Source organism: Trichechus manatus, unplaced genomic scaffold, assembly GCF_000243295.1.
Source record: "Trichechus manatus latirostris isolate Lorelei unplaced genomic scaffold, TriManLat1.0 scaffold00106, whole genome shotgun sequence".
NCBI classification, from domain to species: Eukaryota; Metazoa; Chordata; class Mammalia; order Sirenia; family Trichechidae; genus Trichechus; species Trichechus manatus.
In genome coordinates, this window is record NW_004444042.1 from 386,120 (window position 1) to 401,161 (window position 15,042).

The 15,042-nt window shown below is 54.0% G+C and overlaps 2 protein-coding genes across 2 annotated transcripts in view; one reads left to right on the plus strand and one right to left on the minus strand.

The window, feature by feature from the left end:
• ZCCHC24 (zinc finger CCHC-type containing 24) overlaps positions 1 to 6,435 on the plus strand; it is a 75,313-nt gene extending 68,878 nt beyond the window's left edge. The window contains exon 4 of the mRNA XM_004383160.2: positions 6,004 to 6,435. Coding sequence (XP_004383217.1) covers positions 6,004 to 6,117 — 114 coding nt within the window. The 3' untranslated portion in view covers positions 6,118 to 6,435. The remainder of the gene's footprint in view (positions 1 to 6,003) is intronic.
• The window catches only part of PPIF (peptidylprolyl isomerase F), a 61,844-nt gene that overhangs the window by 9,942 nt on the left and 36,860 nt on the right, over positions 1 to 15,042 (minus strand). The window lies entirely within an intron of this gene.

The following is a 15,042-nucleotide window of genomic DNA, read 5'->3' on the forward strand; positions in this document are numbered from 1 at the left end:
AATGCTCTCATTCTGAAATGTTACAATTGAGCTAGTTTGTTTTAAAAATGTCATGTGAGTCAATCAAAACCCATTTGGTGGCTTGATGAGGTCTATGGGTCCCCAGTGTCCCTTCACCTGAGGACTCCAAGTCACCTGGAATGGGGTATGCCAGATGGAGACACAGCCATAGAGGCTGTGGGATAAAGGTGGTCCTGCATCAGATGTGCTTCCTCCTCTCTGGGTGGCCAGTGGCTGCCCACAAGCATGAGAGACACGTGGTGTCAGAGGCTGGAGATCAGGGCTTTTGTCCTGGCTTTCCTCCCTGGCTGTGTGACTTGGGCCTCAGCCCCCCGAGGGGTTGAGACTCAGAAGACTTCCTTGGGTGCCTGCCTGTGCCGAGCACCGTATGCTGGGTGCCCTCCTGGAGCCCAGGTTCTCATGGAGAAGACAGAGAAAACCAAGCGAGCAGATGCGAACTAGGTAATTACCAGTAGTGATGAGTGCAGTGAGGACAGTAAAACAGGGTGGTGTGGCAGAGAGGTCCAGACAACTTCCCAGGAGCGGAGTCAGATGAGCTGTGTGAGTTTTAGAGGAAGGGAGATAGATTTCATACCATAGAAGGGGGAGCTTTGTACCAAATAGCACTGGCCGGAGACGGGGGAGCTGCCTCAGGAGGTGGGGAATGAGGGTCTCAGGCTTAAGGTGTACAAGCTAAGCCTGGTAGCACTTCACAGAATTTAAAGGGTCCCTGCATGAGGGATAGTCAGGTAGGGGTGAGCTGTGCTATTCAGGATGGTGGTGGCAGCAGGGCAGCCCTGAGGTGTGGGGAGCACTGCTGGCGAGAGGGGCAGTGAGGAGGCTGGTGTGGCCCAGGTGTGGAGAGTGAGGGATGCAGGGGCAGAAAGGGGGTCAAGGAGGGTGGCAGGGGCCAGGTCATCCAAGACCCCTCAGGCCAGCATCAGGGCTGGGGACCTGTCTCTGCATGCCATGGGAGCCCGCAGCAGCTCGGGGAAGAGTCTGGTGCTTCCAGCTGGTACTGGGCCCCCAGGCTCAAGCCCAGGAAGTGAGAGGCCCAGTCTCTCCTTGGACAGGACTTGGATCTCTAATCCTACCCCTCCAGCACTGCGGCACAGCCCCTGCCCCTCTGAGGGTCAAGCATCGAAGCCACTGGCCCCCACCATGCCAGGCACAGTCCTGGCCTGGACCACCACCGCCAGGCAGGGAACAGCCTCACTCACCTGCCTTCTCATCCCCATCCTGCAAAGCTCTGCCCAAGAGCAGCTTCCCTGAGGAATGCTCCCTGACCACCCTCCCCATCCCATTCTCAGCATCAGAGTCCCCGAGGGCCCTGATCTGCTGTGCTTCTCCCCCAGTCAGCCCACCAGTGTTTGTTGAGTACCTACTATGTGCAGCAAGGAGACAGTCCCAGACAGGAGATGGCAGTTGAACCAGGTCACACAGCAGTCAGTGGCAGGGGAGTTCAAGACCAACCCCGCCCCCCACCCCCAGCCTCTCCTTGTGGGCTCAGGACCAGGCCCCACTACCCAGCCTCCTCAGTCTCTTCCTGTGGGCTCAGGACCAGGCCCCACTACCCAGCCTCCTCTTATGCTCAGGTGCTTCCCTCCCATGACTCTTCTCTACCAGGGAGGTTGGACCTGAGGGTTGGAGGGTGCTGGGTGGCACCCCTCCCTTCTCCTCAGCACAAGAGTACTACGCAGTCAGGAGCCTTTGAAGAACTGAGAGGAGGTGCTTGGAGCCCCTCCCACTGATCCCCCACGGTGGAGAGGGGGTACTTATTTTCCTGGAACCCCTGAGCTCTGACCTGCTCACATCCATCTCCTGAGGACCCTCCACTCCCCCACCCCTTCCCCCCACCACGTCTGTTTCCTGTCAGGCTCCAGCTGTGCCTCCCCTGCCAGCCTTACCCCCACAAGAAGAAAACTCTAATGGGCTGCCTCTCTTGGGGAGGGGGACCTCAGCAATCAATCCCAGCTGCTCAGTGTTTTCCCTGCACGGAGGGGAGTCATCTCACAGCTTCCCCTGGCTCCCCACCCAGTGGCAGGGCCCAGCTGGGCAGGGCTAAGAGGCCAGGCCTGGAGTCATGGAGGGTCACGGCCAAGGCGGGCACAGCCTAGCACCCAAGGAGGAGGGATGGCAAGCAAGCTGCAGGAGGGTTTCCTCAGTGACTCAGCTATTCCTGGCTTGTCCTCTATCCCTGCATCATAATAACAATACATGATATTAATACTGTACAACACCTCAAGTATGTGTGTGTGTGCCAGGCACTGTTCTAATCACTTGGCCTATATTAACTATCCCCATTTTACAGAGGAGAAAATTAAGGCGTAGAGAGATTGAGTGTCTTGCCAAAGGTCATACAGCAATTACTACATCTTGCAGAGCTCTTTATGGTTATTGAGTACTGTGTGACAGTCATCTCATTTGCTTCTCTATCACACACATACACACAAACACACCAAAAAACCTAGGAAAAAGACAGAGCAGGTGCTAATCTACCTCCCCGGTGGCAGAAGAGCAAGTTGAGGTTCTAGAGGAGAAAGTTTTGGCCCAACGGACAGCCTAGGCCAGCAAGTGGCAGAGATGACCTGCAAAGCTGTGTGTGGCTCCAGGGGCACCGTGTCATATGCCGACGCTGCAGAGGCCGCCCAGCAGAGGAATGTCCATAGTAGCCTTTAGGACAAGCCAGAGGTGGTCCTCAAGGCTCCCCAGAAGGCAGATGCCTGGTCGGGCTGGAGGAGCAGCTGAACAGCGGCTAGCGAATTCCCAGGGGAAAGCGGTGATTGTGAAGGGAGGCACCCCTCCCCCACATGGGGGGTAGCTGCAGCATTGAAGGGGATGCTACCCTTGGAACAGAAAGCCAGTGACCCTGGGCCCGGCTGGTAGAGACAACCTGAGATCTGGGGTGGGCACTGGTCACAAGCTGGCCGAGCCCCAGGATGGGGTGGCCAGCGGCCAGGTTGATGGCATTGCATGGTCAGAGTTGGAAGGCAGGTGTGGCAGGAAGGCCACACCCACCGCTTTCCCCTCTAGGCCCCTGGGCAAGGCCCTTAATGGCTTGGAGCCTCACCCCTCACCTGTGGCCAATAGTACTGTGCCCCTCACAGGGAGGTTGTGAGGCTGTGCAAAGCGCAAACCACAGAGGGTGACTCCACTCCTGGGGAGCAGGGCTGGCCACAGGCCTGCTTGCTCTCTGGCCCCACCTGGAGGACAGGGCAGGGAAGGGCCTGCCTGTGGGGCAGGACAGAGTGGGTGGGGAGCTACAGACTAAGCTGTATTTGGTCTGCAGGAACAGAGACTTCAGGTCAGCTCTTGGGTTATCCTACGGGACAGGGCCCGAGGGTCTGTGTAGCTCCTGCATGGCTGGGATCATAGGATGAGGGTGCAGGGACGCAGGCTGCAGCTCAAGGTCCAGAAGCCTTTCTTACCATCCAAGCAGTAAACTGAGCCAGTTAGGTCAACTGGCAGGGAGCCACCAGCTCTGGGGGCATTGAAGCCAAAGCTGGTGGGGGGGTGTGTAGGTCCCCATGAAGGGTCTGAAAGAGTGGTAAGGTGACCTTCCTAGGCCCTTTCAGCCTTGGGACTCTGGCTTCAACTTTTAGTGACCCTCTTATAGCTAGTGCCCCTCTTACAGCTACTGCCCCCTCCCAGTAATAATAATAATAAACAACATAATAGCTTCTCTGTGCTATAGAGGAGTCCCTGGATGGTACAAACAGATAACACACTCGGCTGCTAACTGAAAGGTTGGCAGTTCGAGTCCACCCCAGGTTGCCTTGGAAGAAAAGCCTTGTGATCTACCTCTGAAAAATCAGCCACAGAAAAATCCTAGGGAAAACACATGGGGTCACCATGAGTCAGAATCAGCTTGATGGCAACTGGATATGCTATAGAAATGGAGAGTCAGGGGGGTTAAGTGGCTTGCCAAGGTCACACAGCTCAGAGGTAGCAGAGCCTACATTCCAACCCAGGTCTAACATAAAGCCAGACCCTTTCTCCTCTTCCTCGGCTGGAATGGAGTCCAGGGATATTCCCAATTCAGTCAGACAGAGAAGCCGGTCATCTGAAAGCCCTTCGAGATGAGGCCGAGGCTCTTGTGCTTTTTCCAGGTCATCCCTGTGTGGCTTTAGGCCTGAAAGCACAGGGATCATCCCTATGACCTGTAGTGGGGCCTCTGGATCAGAACCCTGCCCACCCTTGGTCCCCACCCCTGCCTTCTAGCACCTTCTGACTCTCCCGCTCTCCTGGCTGATCTTGAGTGTCCACTTGGGGCCAGGCTTCGTAATTGGGCAGAAAGGCCAGTGTGCTACTTTTGAAGAGTTTAGGATGGGGCCAGGGGCCAGGCGCCAGCACTGGCCTCCGCTGTCCTCCCTGGCCATCCTCGGATCCCAGTCACTAGCATCCGAGCCTCCCATGCTCCATGCCAGCCTGCAGCTCCACCCCAATGAACACATGGCTCCCAGCTGGCCCTGACAGCTTCCTTTGGGTTCCCTTGGCCCCCTCAAGGGACCCGTCTGCAGGCAGGGGGTCTGGGCCACGGCTAGCTGGAGCGAGGGAGCATCTCAGCCAGCGAAGAAGCCACTGTGCAGGAGGAACACCTAATAGCCCCCACCTCCATACAGTTTCCAGGGAAACAACTGTTTGCTGGCTTTGGGGGCCAAGAAGGGAGAGAAAGGGGAGCAGGGAAGCTCCCTGTCTAACAGAAATGTGCTCCTATTTGCCTGATGCTGCCCAGTTTGCGCAGCATCTCAACCCCTCTCTGAATAGTCCCAGTACCCTGTAAACGAAGCACTACCAACAGCCCCACTTTACAGATAGGGCACCAGAGTCTCCCTGGGGTCACACAGCGAGGAAGTGGCATGACAGGACTTGCAGGTCGCCTTCCTGTTCTGTGCCTCAGTTTCCTTGTTAGAAAACAGTGACGTTACATTCATGTAACCACTCAACAAGCATGTAGGCACTATGCCTCAGGACCTGGAGGGTGGGACTCCAAACACCGGCTGCTGACCTCACGCAGCTGACGGCTTGCCCCCAGTACAGCACTGTGACAGGGTAAGCTTCTTTCCCCGAATCCTGAGGCTGCTGGGGGGGTGGGGAGGACAACAAGTGGCTAGGGGATCGGGGTTGGGGGGGCAAGTGGCCAGGGAAGAGTCCTGGGCATCGGGAGCCAGGAGACGTGGGTTTGGGTTTGAGTCTCCCTGAATGCGTGTCTTCCGGCTTCCTCATCTGGATAACATCTTCACCCGTCTGTCCTGCCTCTGTCCCAGGCTGTTGTGAGCTTCAAGGTGGTGGCTGCTCTGAGCACTGGGGGAGGGTAAAGTGGTGTCTATACCTGGGGCTCCTGCCCAGCCAGAGCAGCACAAGACCTGAGGTCTCCCCCAACAGCACTGGCCCCAGGACGCAGACACCTGCACACAGGCAAGAGGCAGGAGGGTCTGGGCACGGGGGCTAAACCACCTTGGTGACTGTCCAACCCTACCCTGTGTGTCTGTCTCCCTCCTCCCATCTGTCTCTCTGTCTCTGTGGATGTCTCTGTCCATCTCTCTTTCCATCCCTCCACCTCTCTCTCTCTCCCCACATGTCTCTCTCTCTCTCTCTCTCTCTGTCTCCCCACCCCTGTCTCCACACTGCCCACCCTCCACCTCTCTCTTTGTCTCTGTCTCTCTCTGCTTCCCTGGGCTTCTCTTTGGTCTCTAACTCTCTTTCCCTCTCTCTCTGTGTCTCTATATCTCTGTATATCTTTCTCTGGGCTTTTCTTTGGTCTCTCTCTAACTCTGTCTCTCTGTATATATCTCTCTCTGTGCTTCTCTCTGGTCTGTGTCTTACTCTGTCTCTCTGTGTATCTCTGTATCTCTGAATCTCTCTGGGCTTCTCTCTGGTCTCTGTCTAACTCTGTCTCTCTGTCTCTGTGCCTTGTCTCACTCTCCCTGCTTCTCTGTCTCTGTCTCTCCCACGCCTTCTTCCCACATTCTTTGGACCCTCTCCTTCCGTCCCCTCTTGCAGAGGCCCCTGGAGAAGCCCGATGGCCTGGACGTGTCCGACCAGAGCAAGGAGCACCCCCAGCACCTCTGCGAGAAGTGCAAAGTCCTGGGCTACTACTGCCGCCGCGTGCAATGACCCAGCCCTGGCCCGCCTGCCACGCTACCCTCCACCAGCCAGAGAAGACACCACATCCCCCGTATTTCTCCGTGTTGCCGCGTGTCCTCATGTGCGTGGGCGTGCCCTCACAGGCCTGCGGGTCTGGGCAGGGTCTCCTAGGGGTCTTGTCTCATTTGTGTTAACAAACAGTGTTACTGACATAGCTGCCCCCCAGGCCACACAAAAGGGTCTCTAGGGCCCTTTACTGGGACCCGGGGTCTGTGTTGAGGGGACAAAGGACAAAGAGGTCAGCACACAGGAACCCAAAAAGCTCTTGGTGTGCCCGTAGGCTCTCCTCCTCTGAGACACCCTTTAGGGTGAGCAGCAGCCTTGTATTGGCCACAAGTGTACTAAATTTACTGTGAATCCCAAAGCCGGAAGGTGACCGTCCCCCGAGACTGGCCAGGCAGCCTCCTCCGACCCAGAACCTTCCAGTCTGCCCTATGTGAAGAGCCACTCTCAGAAAGCCCTATCTTCTGTCCTGTTCCAGTCAGCAGCTGCCCTGAGCTACATCTATTGGATGCCCTCTGCTCACTTTAAACCCCTAGCTCTGACCTCCTCTGACATCACTGGCATTGACCCTGCATGTTGCACCCCCACCCTGTGGCCCCAGATGGGCAGAGGTCAGGAACAGGGGAGGCATGGAACGTTGGACAGTGTTTCAAGGTGTGTCAGCCCCATTCCCATCCCTTCTCCTTTCCTCCCACCCACTCTGGGGGTTCTCTACTGGTTGAGGTGGTAGGGTCCAGTGTGGAAGCCAGTCTGGCAGGAAGGAAACAGAACTGAGAGTTTGGAGACCAAGGTTTGAGTCCTGGCTCCGCCATGGACATGCCATAGAACCTTGGGTAAGGGCTTCCCCTCTCCAGGCCTCAGTTTCCCCATTAGTTACGTGAAAGAGTGACACTAGAGAAAAAAAGAGACTCGTTTCAATTCTGGCATTTTAGGATTCAGGCCTGGTGTTGTCTCTTGGAGCAGAGAGCTTCATTGGGAGCTTCACCAGGGACCTCAGGGGAGACTTCCTAGGCACCCAGTGTTCCACCACTGTCACTCGTCATTTAGTCACTTAAGTCAATCTGAGGGATGCCAGAGTCCCCCCCTTGCCCCCCTCTGTCTGTTGTCCAGGGTGGACACAACCCACACCCACCCCTACCCCTGCAAAAATGAAGGAAAAGACCCCCCCTTCCTCATCACCTAGGCCTCCCCAGCCCCTCACACGGGACAAGCCTGAGATAAGCCACAGAACCTCTCTCTGTAAATGGGGACAACGATTTCCTACCTCCCACGGGAGCAGAGAGGCCTCATGGTTAGGCCCATGGGTCAGGTGGGCTGCCATCCTGGCCAGCCAGTGGGATCGTGCTCTCCTCTCTCCCCAAATGAGAAGCCCCATTTTTACTGTCATATCAACTTTCCTTTTTCCTGGGAGAGGGAGGGAACCAGCTGTCAGGACTGGGTCACTTGATTTTGTCCCAACATTATGCCTCTGTGGAGGAAAAAAAAAAAAAAGACCAAGAAATGGGCCTGAAATTTAGTGTTTACCTTGGCTCACGGACACCCAGTGGTGCCCAGTGCCTTTTGTTTTCAGATGAAAATGCATTGTACAACTGAAGAGTTACAGTGAAGTGTTAACCAGGGATCCAGGGAGTGAATTGGGAAGAGATGGAGTGAGTGTATTTGCAGCCACAGGCTGCAGGGTAGATTTCGGGGGGTGGGGGCGGCCATGCTCTATGAGCACTTAAGAAGGTGTATTTGCTCCAGCGTGAGCTTCGTAGCAGCCGCCCACCCACCCACTGGGACAGAGTGCTCTGCAACAGACTGAACACCCTCGCCACTCACTGGGGACTGCCACTTAAGAATCCCTGCCCCCGCTGCTCCCTGATTTCTCCACAACATTGAGGTGAGCTGGACTTGACCCAGGTCCCCAGCTCTCTGTCCCCAGGAGGAGCTGTTGCTGTCAGTCATCTTGCACTTCTAAAGATAATGTTCACAGTGGTGGGTGAGTGCTAGGCCCTGCTTTCTGGCCCCTACCCTTCCAGGGACCTGGCCCCATGGGGGACCCTTGGCCCAAGGATGCCTGGGGCTGGCCAACTGTGCTGAGAGGCGGGGGAACCCCATACCCTAAAATGACCCCAGGCTCCGTACTCCTGGAGAACAGGGCCTCCACAGGCCAATAGGAGATGGGCTATCACCCCACAGTGACTGTTTCCGTGGCTCGTTCAGCTGGAAGCCATTGGCCCTGGCATATGTGCAAAGGCAGTTGCTTTGCCCTCCCCCACTTCCCCCTACACTATTCTGGCTGAAGTTGGGCACTCTGTGTGGTCAGCAGAAGCCACTATTGTCCCAGCCGGGTGCCATGAGAATGAAGTGCTCAGAGGGTCTAGTAGCCCAGGGGGCAAGAAGGCTTGTGGTTTCAGTATGTTCAAAAGGGACAATCGCTTGCAGTTAGTAGATCTAGTGATCTAATTGAGACATAATGGTGTTTACCCCCCATGAAGTATTCAATAGTTCTACTTGTGAATTTGTATTTATTTTGAGTTATACTTGACACAGAATTCCTTTTTTTAAAAAAAATACTATGTGTGTATTTTGGAAAAAAATTTCATAGATGTTAAAATTTCTGCATGGTTGCCAATTTTTCTCACAACACTGAATTTGTTAGCTTCTCCTGAAAAATCTTCACAGTGATTTTTGTCTGTATATATTTGAGGGCCTTTTTTAAAAAAGAAAAATATAATTGCTAGGTTTTTTGAGGTTAAAGAAAAACAAAACAAAAAGAGAGGCATTTTTAAGACTTCAGAGCCTGCAAGAGGGCAATAGAATATCCAACAAAGATTTCTGGAAGTATTTTGCAAACCTTCTGGTTTAGCTACAAGAAAATATTTATGGTGAGAATGTTTCTCCTTTTCCTGTTGTTGGTTTTTTCCCTGGTTTGTTTTTTTACTTTGCTTCGGTCTGTAAAAAGTATTCAACTAAACTACATTAAGAAGGAAATATTGTCTACATAGAATATTATATGAAGTTGGTACATAATTCTGGTGAGGAAAAAAAATCTTTGCAATTCTTTAAGCCATATTGTTGTTATTCTGTGTTATTTTCCTTGGATGAAAATATCAATATTAAGTCGCCAGCATATTATTCAGGTGCTTAGACTTATTAATATGTTCCTGTCATGTATTTATATGTATGTGTATTTTGGGAAGTATTGCATTTTATAAGGGAAGCTATTATTAGATACATAGTGAAAAAGGGACTGGTAACCCCCTTTGTGCCTCTTCACTTTCTGCCAAGGGCCAGAGTTGAGGATAACAAACACAGCATTGTAGTCCATCCTCTCTCACCTTCTTATTACTATCTTGTTATTATGGTTGTTGATTTTGTAGGGGGGCAGGCATGGGCCGGGGGAAGCGGGGGCATATGACTTACCAGGCTTCAGTGGTCTGCCGGCTCCAAAGATGGCCTCCTTAGCCCAGTGGAGGGGCCCCCAATCAGCAGAACCCAAGCTGAGAAGAGGACATGGGAGGTGGGCTTGTCCATACCCCTCTTTGGAGCTTTGCCATCTGAACCATTCCTCAGGGGCTCATTCTCTTTGAACTTGGATTTGCTAACCAGCACCCTTGAGCCTGCCCTCCAACATCTAATAGACTTGAACCTACTCTAAAATGAATATTTAATCCAATATCACTACATCATAGCCCCGTGCAACAACTAACCCTGCGGTCCGGGAGGTGTTCCAGCCTTTGGAGAGGTTGCCGAGCAGTCCCCCAGACAGGCAGCCAATGTGGAAAACGGGCGTGACTCTCCATTGCCAACCTCACCAGTCGACCAGCACTGGCCGCCCCTCCCCTCCCATGTGTATGTCTGTCTGTTAATACGTGTGTATCCAGCTAAAAAGACAAACAGAACCCGGGGGCCCAACTCGGAGGGTCTGTGGAGAAGGTTCTGGACTTCTCCGGGCACTGCCCTTGGGATGGCATTCCGTTGTGTGCCTTATTCCTGGAGAATCTGTATACGGCTTGCCTAGAGAAACATAGCCTTTTTGTGCTCTATTAAAAGGACTTTTCAGAGTAAGTAAGGCTCTTGGGTTTCATTGTTTGCATGAAGCGTCGGTGGGCGAGGACACTCACAGAAGCAGCAGATGAGCAGAGTGGGGCAGGAGTTCAGCCTGCCGTTCTCTCACCCGCCCTGGTGATCTTGTTCTCCCCTGCCTCTACGCCATGCGTTTGCCTCCCCAGCCCTCTGTGCCCAGTGGACACTTTGTCCAGGGCGGGGCCTCCCTAAACTGGGCCCCAGATGGGGCGAGATTGTCTGCAGATTAGGTCACACATTAGCACAGCAGTGGGACTCCCCATTAACCATATATAGGAGTGAATCTTCGTCAGAGACAGTGGGCCTGGGTTTTACGGTGCTGCCTGCACTTGGCCCTCTCAGCCAAGACCGGGATTTGGACCCCAGAGCAGGGGCATCACGCAGTTAGCAAACTGAAATGCCCAAGGTCTCCTGCGAAGGCACTGGGAGAGGGCATAGGGAGCCCCTCTTCTGAGCAGGGGAGGACTGGGGAGTACATCCCGAGGTGGGGCTCCTGCTGAAGGCCACACATAGGAAGCCTGGGTTCACAAGGGCAGGGAGCCACGGTGGAGAAAACCCATCAGAAGCCACCTGTGACAAAACCTTTTGGTTCGGGACTGAGTGCTCTTGTCATTGTAAGCCTCGGCTGCTCACTGGAACCACCACGGATATTAAAAATACCTCAGCCTAGTCCCACTCCACGAGAAATTGGTCTGCAGTGTGTTCTCAGATTCTTAAGGCCACCTGGGTCAGTCCAACACGCAGCCGAGTTTGAGAAGCACTAGGCTTTGAAATGGTTCACCGTGGTCTTCTAATGCCCCTGTGGGGTCCAATGTCACGACAGCGAGGAGGCTGGAGCCCCTTCCCCAGCACTCTTGGAGGGCACCCGCTCCTGGGCTCTAGCCAATTGTTGCTGATAAGAATATGCTGTGAAGATTGTAGAAATGGCAAATGTTTTGTTACATATGTATTTATCTAATTTTTTAAAAATGCTATCTCAGGTGAAGGGCAAGGAAAACTGGAAATTAGGGTTATAATGTGAAATGTTCCAATTTTTAAATCTCGGCAACTAGTTCACTAAATGTTTAAATAGTATAAGGTCAAACCAACAACCTGTGAGCCAGCCCTGCCTCCAGAGAGCCCAGGACAGAGAAGACAAAACACGTCAGTCCTTGGGTCAGGACGCCATGGGAATGGGGGAGGGGTGAAGGGTAAAGGCAGAAGGGAGACCCCAAGACTCAAGAAGTAGGACGCCTGACTTTTGGGGATGCACATTGAATCCTGGAAACCACTAAACCTTTCCCTGGTTATCAGCAGTAAAGGGAGAATTCACCTCCAGGGCTGCCCCGAGGGTATGTGAAGTCACAGTGAGGGCCCGAGGCAACCTGGGCACACACAATGGAATACTACACAACAATAAAGAACAATGATGACTCTGGGAAACAGCTCACAACATGGATGAATCTGGAGGGCATTATACTGACTGAGTGAAATAAGTCAATCACAAAAGAACAAATACTGGGCGCTGATACACTGAAAGGATTGCAACCAAGGTCACAGAACAATGTGTATAAATTTTGAATGAGAAACTAATTTGCAGTGTAAACTTTCACCTAAAACACAATTTAAAAAAAAATCAGTTACTGTCGAGTAGACTCTGACTCATGAAGACCCCTCGTGTGTCAGAGTAGAGCTGCGCCCCGTAGTGTTTTCAATGACTAATTTCTCAGAAGTAGATTTCCAGGTTTTTCTTCTGAGGCGTCTCTGGGCAGACTCGAACCTCCAATCTTCTAGTTAGCAGCCAAGCACTTAAGCACTTAACCATTTACACCACCCAGGCTCTCCCTCCCAGGGCAGATGTGAGGAAACAGAGCCCATGCCTGTCTCGGAATGCCTTCTTCTCCCCTGTCCTCCACAGTGCCAGCCAGTACAGCCACTCAGCCTGGGGTCCAAGGCCCAGCCCTGCATCCTCCTTCCTACGTGACCCTAAGCAACTCTCCCCACCTCTCTGAGCCCCAGCTTCCGCCAGGAAATTGTTCGGATAAAATGGCCCAGTGTACACGAAGGCTTAGCACAAGGCTTGGCGCTCGGGAGGTGCCCAGGGGTTGTGGGTCTCTTTCTTCCCGTCTGTGGCTCGGGCAGAGCTAACTTGCAGCGACCACACAGAAGAGTCAGAGAGGAAGCCAGCACTGACCCCCAAGGGCCTGGGGTATCCTCCCGCCCAGCAGGCACTGCTGGGGTACCCTCTAAGGGCCAGGCTGAAGCTCCTGGGCCTGAGCTCCATGATCTGCTCTTGTCTCTCAGTGTGTGTGTCAGTGTGTGCGCCTGTGTGTTCTATTTTCCGTGGAACGAAAACAAACCCAAAGCAAACAAAGGCTGTATTTCAACATCCCCCGGAGCTGTGGAAACCAGTAATTACCCTGGACAGGAAGGATTTCCGGTTGGACTCAATGCCCATGTCCAGAGGCGGTCGAGTGCTTCGGGACAGGATAGAGCAGAGTCCACCACAGAAAGGGGCGTCCGGGGGCCCAGAGAGGACAGCCCACTCTGCACTGGCAACAGCCCTCCTTCAAAGCTGTGGTCGGTGCTGGTGCCCCATCCCCCGCATTCCTGTCTGGGCCACAGCTGAGGCCCTGAGAGGGACAGGCTGGCCAGAGTGCTCACCTCCCAGTGCAGTGTTCCAGAGGCAGAGCTGGGACGAAATCCCTGGCAGCAACCTGCAACAGGGCTGGGAAGGTGCGGCAAGGAGTGAGGGCCCTGGGCAGGGAGGTCCCAAGGGCCAGGAAGGCCAGGAAGAGGGGCAGGGAGCTCCAGCCTGGAAGATCTTAGTATAAAGAGCCCCGTGGTGCCTACCCCAGACCCCCGGGAGGGAGGCCAGGCCAGTACCCCAGGCCTGGGGGAGACAAGGCACCGGTGTTCAACCTCCCCTCCCTTGCCCATCTCCACACTAGAACCTTCGCATGTGACCCAGGCAGGACTCCCAGCACCACCCCCTTCTCAGAATGTGCAACATGGAGCCTCCATGTCCTTAGTTGCAGGCTGGGGGCACTCGAAGCACACTTGCAGGGTGGCCACGGAGACCCAAAGAGGTGGGCCAGGGCGGTGCCCAAAGCAAATGCACAGTAATGGCTGGTTCTCACTCTGCCCGGCCCCTTTGTCACCCTGGGAAGCTGGGCCCCGGCAGCCATCGGGCCTCCACGCTGGGCTCCAGCCACAGGCCCCTGTCTCTGTCTCCCGCGGTGCCTCCTAGCTCTCTGGCCTCACTTGTCCCTGAAACAGTCCTGGCAGGAGCCAGGGCAGGGAGCAATATGCCTATATGGCTGGTGAAGAAACTGAGGCCCCGGGAGGGTCGCCGAAGACTGACAACTGAGGTTCTTCTCCTAACCCTGCAATCCTGACAAGAGACCTGCTGGCTGGATTTCTACCACCCTGTTCAGTCGCTCAGCAAATCACGATCAGCGTTTCCTTGGGGCCCACCAGTGCCCTGAGCCAGGGCTGGTCCCCACCGTGAGCCTGCCCAGGGGCCGGGCCGCCCGCCTGCCCTCAGATACCTGACCTGGGTCTCCAGGGTCAGGCCTCCAAATGCCATCCTCTGGCTACCCCCAACACTGGCCTGGTGTTTGGGAGGCGAGGGAAGGAGCAGAGAGGAAGGCAAACAACGGGGTGGGCTCAATGCTTCTGGCCAGTCAGTCCTGGCTCTTCCCCCAGAGCTCTGGCTGGAGCCAGGAACAGCCTGTCCTTGGGTGCAAAGGCCCCTCCAAACACCGCTCTTCACCCTGAGGTCAGGATCCCGGCAGAGATATCAGAGGCCCATGCTCTCCCTGCCCCTGCCCAGCTCACATTCACTCACACACACTCACATTCGTACACACATGCACACTTACACTCACACACTCACTCACACACATGCACACATACTTACACTCACAAACATACACACTGACACCCTGTCACACACACTCACACATATTGACACACACACACACACACACACACACACACACACACACACAGGGCAGATTATCCAATAGGCAAGATCATCTGTAGTGAACAATTTCACACGTGTTGTGGTTTCACAAGATGTGAAACCCATATGAAATTGTTCACTACAGATTAGTAAGTAAGCACAAGTAAGCCCATGCTTACTGGGTCATCATCCGTCAGGGATTGTAAATTCGAAAAGAGACTTTGATTCTGTAGGAAGGTGCTGTGGGGTTGGGAGAAAGATGCTAGCCATACCTAGAAGCAGAATCTTTGATGTAGTGAAAAAATGTGAAATTGCCTATTGGATAGTCCACCCCTGGTCACACACACACACACTTACACACAGCTGAAGCACGAGGGAGTTCTGTGGGGTGGGGAGGTTGGGGCTGCCTCTCCAGCTACCATGGTGGTGCCCAGGACCAGGCCCTCTCCCTAGCCGCATCACCAATGTTCCCTCTCACCCCTGAGGAAACTGCAGCCCAGATAATAGCATTGGGATCCTTAACTAGAAGATACCAGAGTACTTATGGGTGACATGAGATGTCACCTGGGCTTTGTTTTCAAATAATCCAGGATATAAAGTGAGAGGAGTGGTTATTGAAAGACTAGCAAGTGATGGTGATGGCTGAGCAGGAGATGGGAACCTGCCTGGGCTCTGGTATACCACACTTTCTACTTCTGTGTGTGTTTGAAAATCTCCATCACAAGACGTTTAATAAGGATTCGGTCTCCAAGGGGGCCCATCACCCCTGGGCAGGAAATGAGCAGGGTTGGGTTAGGGCCGGCCTCAGGAGCTCAAAGGTAAGCTGGGGAGATGCACCGTGTGTGTGTGGGGGGTGGGGTGGGTGTGTGTGGGTG